The sequence below is a fragment of the Oncorhynchus tshawytscha genome, linkage group LG12 (assembly GCF_018296145.1).
Source record: "Oncorhynchus tshawytscha isolate Ot180627B linkage group LG12, Otsh_v2.0, whole genome shotgun sequence".
Taxonomy (NCBI): Eukaryota; Metazoa; Chordata; class Actinopteri; order Salmoniformes; family Salmonidae; genus Oncorhynchus; species Oncorhynchus tshawytscha.
This window is the reverse complement of record NC_056440.1, coordinates 55,301,357-55,312,701: the sequence shown is the minus strand read 5'-3', so window position 1 is coordinate 55,312,701 and position 11,345 is coordinate 55,301,357. Positions and strand designations below refer to the sequence as shown.

Genomic DNA, 11,345 nt, shown 5'->3' with positions numbered 1-11,345 from the left:
GCTGAGCGGCCGTGGGCCTGTGCAGCGCGCAATGCATTTCGATTTACAGTACCACAATCACAGCAGCACTCCTGCGGACGTTACATGGAACACTATCTACCACTAGATAGTACATCTCGCCGCGGACGTCGGCGAGATGTATGTGTCGCGTCTGGGATGTAAATATAGCCTTTTCTTTTGCTGGCTTTCTCTAAGAACTCCCCCTGTTCTGCCACCAATTTGCGCGCATCGCCCTTGTGCGGCAATGTTTGCAAACACAGAAAGGGGTCTATAGTCCGATGAATAAAATAAAACTGAGGGATTGTAGGCGGGTCGTATACTGTGGCCCATATATACAGGAAATTGTGGTCGAAGGGGAAGGAAGTTCGCCAGCAAAATAAAACATTTTCGTTGTCCTCTCGTCACAGTTCTGGCTGTACAATGGATTGGAAGGGAGATACTGGCGTAAGTTGAACTTTACAGTGATTCTTGATTGAAGAGGAAGGGAATCATTGTTTTCTATTCAGAGCGTTGCTAAAATAGCCAGCATGTGTAGCTACTGATAGTTAGCTGCTTCCTGAACTGGCAGCAAGTTTGGTGGAAATGCCATTGAGAAGAGGCAGCAGTCATGCACGCCAAGGCGAGCTAACGTTAGCTTGCTAATAACGTTAAAATAACTAAACTGGCACTGATCAGTAGGCATGTAATGTCAGATTACCAACGACGTTTCAGACAACTGTCATCGTCTACGCATCTGGCGTTAGTATAGCTAGCGAGGTTTGTTTGGTAGCTGTATCACAACCGGCGGTGATTGGGAGTCCCATAGGGCGGCGCACAATTGACCCAGCGTCGTCCGGGTATTTGCCGGTGAAGGCCGTCATTGTAAATACAAATGTGTTCTTAATTGACTTGCCTAGTTAATAATTTTATTTATTTTAATATCTGGATATGTGTGTCGTAGAACTGGGAAACTGTATTAGTTAGCTAACTTCCTAACAAAGCTGCAGTATAACTAGTTTAGCTAGGTTTGATAACTGGTGGGATCAAGTCACTATTGTTCGAGTCACTAGCTCCGTGTCCCAGGAAGAACAGGTCGAGTCAAGGCCAAATCGTGTATTGTTAGAGAGAGTAGAGTCAAGTTTTTTTTTTAAATATCTAAAATCAAAGGGGAAAAAGCAATATATTTATTGAAACTACCACACAGCCCTGTTCATTATGTTGTCTACAACATATCTTGATTATGTAATTGTGATTTTTTTTATTTTTTTTTTTTACAAGAAATTTCAAATGCACGTTTCATAAGTTTATTTTTATTTTTTAAATTACATACCAAAAGACCATTAGGCCAATGCTAGTAATTATTGCTTGATGCCAGAGTATGTGAGCCCAATTTGACTGGAGCGCAGAGCAAGTTTCCCTAAAGCTGGAGCGTTCACATCACCATCCCCAGTGGCTCTGCAAACAGTGAGAGGGTTTTCTCCGCTGCTGGCCTGCTCTCCATGCACCATCACATGAGCCTGAATCTACAGACTGTCCAAACTCATGTTTCTAAAAGTGAATTCAAAGTCACTGTTGGCTGAGCCTAATCATTTTAAGTTTAATTTTTATGTAATTCTAAACAAAGTCAGTCTGTATGCACCATTTATAGACACAATCATGATTTCATACAACAAAATGCTGAGCGCTTAATGTTCCTGCCAGCCTAGTGTGTCGCCATCGCAAATGCTTCACAATGTATTTATTTGTAGGCTATAGCCTTGAAATAAGTTAAATAGGCAAAACAAATATAGCCTCAATAATTCATATTCCTTCTTTCTCTGGCTACCGGTCTGGCTCCTGACCTATTTAGTGTTTATATGCTGTTTAATACGACATGTAGCCTATTTAAAATGATGAGTGTTTCTTAGTCACCTTTTCATGTTAATTAAAATACTTTTTATTAAAATCATATGACCTGGTTTTACTACTTCAAAACCAAATGGTAGGTCCAGGTAGTCACAAAAATAGATGGGTGTTGGTTAAATGGTGATTTAATTTAATTTTTTTTTTTTAACGAATGGAGCAGATGTTACAATGGAGTTTTGAGTGGGATTTCCAACCACTTAACTCTACTCACATACTCTGCTTGATGCCTCATTGCTGGTGAGCTTGCAAAGTAAACCATTTATATTTTTGATTACCAAACCATTTTTGGAGCTGAGTATTTATTTATGGTAATCTTCTCCCTACAATTGGGCACCCGATCCAATAACTGTACAGCAAGTCATTGTTAGTATTCGATATCAAGTAGGGAGGGATACCATGTCACTTCTCTGGAGTCCAGAGCAAGCAGAATCATACGGCCCATCTACCTGTATGCAGTGAAGATTGCAGGATCGGAAGGAAAGCATGGTCTGTCTGCACCACACTCTATCACTTTGGAAGGCTACCTGCCTGTGGAATGCTCATTGCCAACTGGGGAGGCCTTTTCTCCCTCACAAATACTGCAATTAATATGCCAGATTATGTTACTTCTTCATCCCATAATATTGAAGGCAGTGTAATGTTAGAGCCAGTGGTTTAGTGATGCCTGGAAAAGTGGGTATACTCAACACTTACTCTTATTATTCAAATAGATAAATGAGACTGAAATTCACAGGTTTCAGATTATTCCCCCAAAAATTCAGTCACACTTTTAATAGCAAAATAACAAAATGGAAAGTACTAAATCCACAACAATGTTTAAACCACATCAGGAGAACACTTTTGAGGTCTGGAAACAAATCTAAGAAATTTATTTTTGAGTGTAGTTACCCTTTAATTCAACTGTGCAGGCACCTAGCATTGTTTGGTTAATTGTTTCTGTAGCACACATGAGAGAGAGTTTGCAAAACAAATGGCCACTGGATTGATGCAAATAATCATGATATCATTCTGCAAGGTAGGCATGGGCTCCTTTTGTAGCTAAACTCAGCAAAAAAAAGAAATGTCCTATTTTCAGGACCCTGACTTTCAAAGATCATTTGTAAAAATCCAAATAACTTCACAGATCTTCATTGTAAAGGGTTTAAACACTGTTTCCCATGCTTGTTCAATGAACCATAAACAATTAATGAACATGCACCTGTGGAACAGTCGTTAAAACACTAACAGTTATCAGACGGTAGGCAATTATGGTCACAGTTAAGGAAACTAGTGACACTAAAGAGGCCTTTCTACTGACTCTGAAAAACCCCAAAAGAAAGATTCCCAGGGTCCCTGCTCATCTGTGTGAATGTTCCTTAGGCATGCTGCAAGGAGGCATGAGGACTGCAGATGTGGCCAGGGCAATAAATTACAATGTCCAATTTGAGAGACGCCTAAGACAGCGCTACAGGGAGACAGGATGAACAGTTGATCGTCCTCGCAGTGGCAGACCACGAGTAACAACATCTGTACAGGATCGGTACATCCGAACATCACACCTGCGGGACAGGTACAGGATGGCAACAACAACTCCCCGAGTTACACCAGGAACGCACAATCCCTCCATCAGTGCTCAGACTGTCCACAATAGGCTGAGAGAGGCTGGACTGAGGGCTTGTAGGCCTGTTGTAAGGCAGGTCCTCACCAGACACCACCGGCAACAACGTCACCTATGGGCACAAACCCACCGCGTTGGTACGAGGCAGGACTGGCAAAAAGTGCTCTTCACTGACGAGTCATGGTTTTGTCTCACCAGGGCTGATGGTCGAATTCGCGTTTAATCGTCGAAGGAATGGGCGTTACACCAAGGCCTGTACTCTGGAGCGGGATCGATGTGGAGGGTCCATCATAGTCTGGGGTGGTGTGTCACAGCATCATCAGACTGAACTTGTTGTCATTGCAGGCTATCTCAACGATGTGCATTACTGGGAAGACATCGTCCTCCCTCATGTGGTACCCTTCCTGCAGGCTCATCCTGACATGACCCTCCAGCATGACAATGCCACCAGCCATACTGCTCATTCTGTGCGTGATTTCCTGCAAGACAGGAATGTCATTGTTCTGCCATATCCAGTGACGAGCCTGAATCTCAATCCTATTGAGCAGGTCTGAGACCTGTTGGATCGGAGGGCGAGCGCTAGGGCCATTCCCCCCCCAGAAATGTCCGGGAAGAGTGGGGTAACATCTCACAGCAAGAATTGGTGCAGTCGATGAGGATACTCATTGTTACTTTTGATTTTGACCCCCTCCCCCTTTGTTCAGGGACACATTCCATTCCTGTTAGTCACTGAACTTGTTCGGTTTATCTCAGTTATTGAATCTTGTTATGTTCATACAAATATTTACTCATGTTAAGTTTGCTGAAAATGAACGCAATTGACAGAGGACGTTTATTTTTTTGCTGAGTTTATGAACATTTCATTGAAGGGTTTTGGGATAGCCTCTCCATCTACCAGAAGACCGTTAAGGCCTATCAATAGCATTGCTATATTTTTCCTATTCCTTAAATTGTTTGAAACCTGGATGTTTTTACTTCACATTATCAGTCATGTCTTACCGTGTGCACGTTCCTGCTCTTACGAAGAAATAATAATACCCTCAGCCTTATTAATTGATATGGTGTTTACTTCCACTAACAGCCTACTTAGTTACGCATTGTGGGTATTAAGAAGTGAGTGTACGCAATGCCTACCAAAAAAAGTGTGTCTACGGAGTATACCTGCGTATTAGTGCTTTCTGAGGTCAGTTCAGTTTCTGTTTGTTATTTCGATTTATTTTTTGCCATGAAATGCATTGTGAGTTGAATGTATTAACGACACAGAATAATACAATTAATAAGTCTCATGATGGTAGTGACTGTCTATTACTGCTTATCACTTATTCACATTACTTTAATAAAATACTTGTTTTAAAACATTTATTTAATTCCAAGTCATCTCATCTCTATAGAGCTGCTGTCTAACAAAATCACAATTTTAGTAGTTCTTCAAAGGTAATAAGGAATGCTTTTATGACTGCTGAATACCAACTATCAATCACTTAGATCATGTATTTTAAGGCTTGCGAAGCAACTGCTTTCTATCCCCCTCGAATTGTATATTCTCTTTCATTTTTTTCCTTAGGGGGTCAAGTGTGATTCATCATTTCAAAGAACACGTTTCCACTGCTCCAGAGTCCAATGGGGGCGAGCTTTACACCATTCCAGCCAAGGCTTGGCATTGCACATGGTGATCTTAAGCTTTTGTTCGGCTGCTCGGCAATGGAACCCGTTTCATGAAGCTCCCGACAAACAGTTATTGTGCTGATGTTGCTTCCAGAAGCAGTTTGGAACTCTGTAGTAGTGTTGCAACCAAGGACAATTATTTTTACGCGCTTCAGCACTCGGTGGTCCCGTTCTGTGAGCTTGTGGCCTACCACTTCACGGCTGAGCAGGTGTTGCTCCTAGACGTTTCCACTTCACAATAACAGCATTTACAGTTGGCCCGGGGCAGCTCTAGCAGGGCAGACATTTGACAAACTGACTTGTTGGAAAGGTGGCATCCTATGACGGTGCCACGTCGAAAGTCACGGAGCTCTTCAGTAAGACCATTCTGCTGCCAATGTTTGTCTATGGCGATTGCATGGCTGTGTGCTCAATTTTATACACCTGTCAGCCACAGGTGTGGCTGAAATAGCCAAATCCACAAATTTGAAGGGGTGCCCACATACGTGTGTGTATGTATATAAAAATACAGATGGTAGGCTTTATGTAGCCTATTAAAATAAGTATTTTTTTCCCCACTCGCAACTCCCCAAAACCTCCCCAATTTGAGAACCCCTGCGCTAGCTCACCCGACCTGAGCGTGTTTGCTGGTCCTATCAGAGAGCTGTATGAGTTTCACTAGCCAATCCATGGAGAGACTGTTACAAAACTTGGCCAGATAATTTCAAGTCATCAGTCTCAAGTCGAGTCTTGAGGCTCCAAGTTCAAGTCGAGTCTCCAGTTACTTTATATCACGTCGACTCTCAAGTCAGCAAATTTGTGACTTGAGTCCAAGTCATCCGACTCGAGTCTACACTGCTGTTTGTGGTCTAACTCCGTACAGTAACTGAGGATATTTGTTTGTGTTTGTGCTTTATTTTATAGATATTGCACCAAATTTTGGGGTAGTTTGTACAGTATTCCATTATGCCAAGAGGTCCCGTTAGAAACATGTCTTGAATGATGACCAATTCATCAGTGATGATAGGTTCAAAGCCCAGTTTGGTTAATAACCCATGTTAGTATATTGGCTTGGTATTGTAGCTACTAAGAGATCTGTAACCCTTGGTTTGGTGACTTGGAGGATGGTACATTGTGCATACCAGGGATTGACATTCAGACTGTAAAGGCTTTATGCCACCGGGCATGTCAGGAGTATTTTTTTATTTTTTTTTGTAATGTTTTGGTTGCCTGAAGATTATCACTTGCCCCGGAAATCTAAATGAGCTATTTCCACTCAGTGTCATAATGCCTGCCTTTCACCAGTGCACTCACACAGGGGAGGAATCAGAAAAATCACTACCGGAATAATTTTATTTTGGTTCTCAGTAAAAAAATATATATATCAAGCGAGCTCAACTTGCCCGATTGCCATAAATTGTAATTTCCATGTAAAAGGACCCATGAGACCAACATGTGAAGTTCATAGTAGCATGTCAAATGAAAGCTAAGTCTGTATGTTTGTGAAATTAAGGCATATATACAGGTTTCTACCATTTTCCATCCTCAAAGTGTGGAATGAGCTGGTCAAACAGCTAGAAAAGGGGTCTTTTTAGAAAACATCTACCAGAAAGTCTGAAGGTTTTAGAAATACACCATAATAATGTTGAAGAAAAGACCCCTGGCAACTAATATCAACACTTATATTTCGTTTTGATCAAATGATTTGCCTTCTGTAAGTTTAAGAAACATTGCCTTGTGCCTTGAGATTCTATTAACCAAAAACCCACTTATTGTATCTTTTAAGATAGTTCCTTATTTCTCTCCCTCATGAGAGAGGATAACGACATTTCGCAGAAGTAACAAAGTAGACCTATCAATTAGTGTTTTTCAAACTAAATTCTGCTACCAAATCGGTAACAGAATTACTGCAATTTAATTTGCCACAATGAGATTATAGTAGTCAAACCACAGTTGGGTTCACAAGTTTGGACAGCACAGTAGTGGAGTACATTCATGTACTGAACTCTACTATATTGAGCTAAACTGTGCTATACTTTGATGTCCAAACTTGTGAAAAATAGATGTCTATGATTAGTTCAGATTTGTCCAGACCAACCTATTTTGTCTTGTTTGGGGGCAAAGCTCATTAAAATAATTGCCATCATTGTAAATAAGAATTTGTTCTTAACTGACTTGCCTAGTTAAATAAATAAAAACATTTTTTAATTGCTAGTGTGCAGAATAATACCCACTTATGCAAAGGAGGATATTGCATATTTCTACCTTTTTTTTGTGTACCTATTTAGGATACATTACCATGAAGAGTGACATAATTAAGCATTTCTGTGGAGTACAGATCAGGGACCCATGATTAAATTGCGTTACCGCAATTCCGTTACGAAGTGTAAATCCACTTCACTTACTGTAGTTAAATAACCAAAATAGATTTAGTTTCAAAGTTAATGTGTCATGTCACAGCTGACGTCCGATTTCATTCTGCAAACATCGTTGAATCTTAATTCGGAGTGTATTCTGAGATTTCAATGTTTGTTTGGCATACATTTTTTTGAGTCTCACTGTAATTTGGTTACCATGGTATTGCCTTAATGCCATAAATTGTCTGTCTTTCACGTAAACAATAGGGAGGAACCCGAAAGATCAGGCTACTGGAATTCTAGGCAGTTTGGATGTTTTCACGATTTTGTCGTTTTATCACCTGCCCAATGGGTCAACCTCCGAGCAGGCTCAATTTTACGTGACTGCTCAGTTCAATTTCCCCAGGCAGTAGGCCAACCCTTAATGTCAATCACTGCATACCATCTATTTGCAACTCACCAGAATTGAGAATTCCCATCCATAGTTGATAATGTGCCCATTCTCTCTTTTGGTGTTTTTTACAGGGTCACAACCATGACAGTTGCCATGGCCACGGGGGTCACTCGCATGTGCCGGCGGTGCATGGATTCGGGGATCACGGCAGTAGGATGGCACACGGATTCATGCCTGCTTTCCATGGCCAGTTTGGCCCAAGAGCTGGCCAGATGATAGACCCCACTCAGCAGCCCAAGAAACGTTCGCATATGGATGACAGCAGCAGCTGGGACATTGTCAAGGCAACACAGTAAGATTCACCTCTGTTGTGTCTCATACGAAGCCCTATTAATGGCCACACATTACAATTGTTGTGCTCCCAGCTCCATACCTCAGGTCAGAATTTGTGCACTTTATGGGTAATATATTTTCATTTGAAATCCCCCTCTGGAGATCCGTAAAGCAGTAGGGATCAGATTGTTATGCTTACTATTTTGCCTTCAGGCTAAATGGCAATTCTGAGGACTGAATAGCTTTCAGGGATGTGAACACGTCACTCTTCCGGTGATATTCATCCACGTGAATCGTGTGGATCCGTAAAATTTGGGCGGTGGGGTGGCGCGCACAAACAGATCTTCTCCCTGTGTGATCACTACCTTATCTGGTGGTTGTGTCATCGCGCACTCCAAGCAACAAACGTGTTTCCTTACCGGGAATTTTGGAATGCAACCTGTATTCGAAATGATGCATACAGTTATGTATGTTTCAATAGCGCAAATTATACACAAAAGTTATTAACGTTAGCTACCTGATATTAGCTATCTAGCTGACTTTAGTTAGCTAACTACGTTAGCATTTAAGTTGGCAAACTAACATTACCACCCGCTTGCCTCAGCTAACTTCATTTTTCCTCAGTTTACTTCACATCTGTGTAATAACCCACAGAACACTTATATGCATTGGAGGAAGCGCGGGATTAACTATGGGGGAAATCCATTTTTAAGTCATTTTTTTACAGCATACCTTTTTTGTTTTTTATTTAAAACATAACTTACCATACATGTTTGCCCATGGAAGAAGTGGTCAGAAACAGACTTTTTAGCCCTGAATGCCAAAACATTCCGGAGATCAAGGTGCTCAAAGTTGACCCATTTTGCATACCATGAGACATCCATGTCTTCATCACTGGAAAATATAGTCTGATTATAATTTAAAAGTCTACAAACAGGGCTGTCATTATTTTAAAATAAATGACCCAGAAAATTAACAATTTGTGCCATTAACCTTAAGATAAATTATATAAAAATGTGTGAACATGCGTAAACACCTCATCTGAGGTTTGTGTGTTGAGACGCATGCTCTTGAAAACAGGATGGGTGTCATTTCAATCATTAGCAGTTTCCATTTAACTTGTGCAGTGCACATTTTTTTTTCTGACATTTAGAAAGCTTGCATAGATGTGATGAATGGAAATGCACCCTAGCAGGAAATTGACTGTGTTGATTAAAACAGTTGACCGTAATTTCTTCACATCTACAACAACAAAAAAACACTATTTTGCAAAAACCTACAATGTTGAATAAAAATGGACTGGTTGAAGTGTTTCCATGACTCATTTAGGCAAATTACGCGTTAATAAATTGGCGACAGCCTACATGCCCTCCCATCTACAGTGCCTTCAGAAAGTATTCATACCCCTTGACTTTTTAAAAACATTTTTGGGGTTACAGCCTGAATTTAAAATTAATTACATTGAGATGTTTTGTCACTGGCCTACACGCACTACCCCATAATGTCAGTGGAATTGTCTTTTTATAATTTTGTGCAAATTAATAACAAATGAAAAGCTGAAAGGTCTTGATTCAGTATTCAACCCCTTTGTTATGGCAAGCCTAAATAAGCGCAGGAGTAAAAAAAAATGAGCTTAACAAATGTATAATGTTTTGTCACATGCGCCGAATACAACGGGTGTAGACTTTACTGTGAAATGCTTACAAAAATGTAGTTGTAAGAAAAATAAAAGTTAAAAAAATATTTACTAAATAAAGTAATAAAAAATAAAAAACAACACTAACATTTTCCGGACTATAAACCGCTACTTTTTTCCCAGGCGTTGAACCTCGCGGCTTATACAATGACGCGGCTAATTTATGGATTTTTCCCGCTTTCACAAGATTCATGCCGCCAAAGAACTGAGCACCGTCACATAATGTGACATAAATCGAGCATGCTCAAACTTCCCATCAAGGTGGCGCTCCGTGTTCAGTGGGAGGCTTGGATGACAAGTGGGGAGAAATCTTTCACTAAAACTGCATGCGAAGAGCAACTTATGGTCAAGTCTGCCAGTGGGTCCTGACAGCGTGGAGCATTGTCAAAAAATCCACTATCAATGGGTTTCGAAAGGCTGGACTGCTGCGTGTTGAAGGGGCAGCATGAGCTCAGCGGGGAATTTGCCTCCGGAGAGCGACAATGAAAACAATCCAACATCGGATGAAGCAATTCTGAGGCTATTCAACTCTGACACCAAGGAGATGACTTCAGTGGTTTCAGTGCACAGGAGGAGGAAGATGGTGACCAATGACTTTCTTGGTAGGCTACTGTTTACTGCTATTTTTGTTACAAGCCGTGTTTTGTTTAAAGGCTGTGTAAAGTTCATTTGTTTCAATGTACCGGTAGGCACCTGCGGCTTTATAGACGTGTGGCTTATTTATGTACAAAATACATTTTATTTTTTAATTCAGTGGGTGCGGCTTATATTCAGGTGTGCTTAATATTCCAGAAATGACAGTAATGAGGCTATATACAGGGGGTACCGTTACAGAGTCAAAGTAATTGAGGTAATATGTATGTGTAGGTAGGGAGTAAAGTGACTGCATAGATAATAAACTGCTGTGAGTAGTGGGGGGTCAATGCAAATAGTCTGGGTAGCCATTTAATGAACTGTTCAGCTGTTTTATGGCTTGAGGGTAGAAGCTGTTTAAGGAGCATTTTGGACCTAAACTTCGCGCTCCGGTACCGCTTGCCGTGCGGTAGCAGAGCGAACATTCTGTCTAGGGTGGCTGGAGTCTTTGACAATATTTAGGTTCTTCCTCTGATGCTGCCTAGTATAGAGGTCCTGGATGGCAGTAAGTTTGGCCCCAGTGATGTAATGGGCTGTACCCATTACCCTCTGTAGCGCCTTGCAGTCGGATGCCGAGCAGTTGCTATACCAGGCGGCGATGCAACCAGTCAGCATGCTCTTGATGGTCTAGCTGTAGAACCGTTTTGAGGATCTGAGGACCCATGCCAAATCTTTTCAGTCTCCTGAGGGGGAATAGGCGTTGCTGTGCCCTCTTTACTACTCTTGGTGTGTTTGGACCGTGATCATTTTTTGGTGATGTGGACACCAAGGAACTTTAAGCTCTCGACCTGCTCCACTACAGCCCCA

At 41.2% G+C, this 11,345-nt stretch overlaps 1 protein-coding gene across 2 annotated transcripts in view; it reads left to right on the top strand.

Moving 5' to 3' along the window:
* The first annotated feature begins 287 nt into the window (after positions 1-287).
* zdhhc13 (zinc finger DHHC-type palmitoyltransferase 13) overlaps positions 288-11,345 on the top strand; it is a 33,276-nt gene continuing 22,218 nt past the window's right edge. Inside the window, exons 1-2 of one of the 2 annotated variants that reach the window (XM_024439759.2) lie at positions 288-444; positions 8,008-8,228. In XM_024439759.2, coding sequence (XP_024295527.1) covers positions 421-444; positions 8,008-8,228 — 245 coding nt within the window. In that variant the 5' untranslated portion in view covers positions 288-420. Of the gene's footprint in view, positions 445-8,007; positions 8,229-11,345 lie in introns of those variants that run through there. The other variant, XM_024439762.2, reaches the window with a different exon arrangement.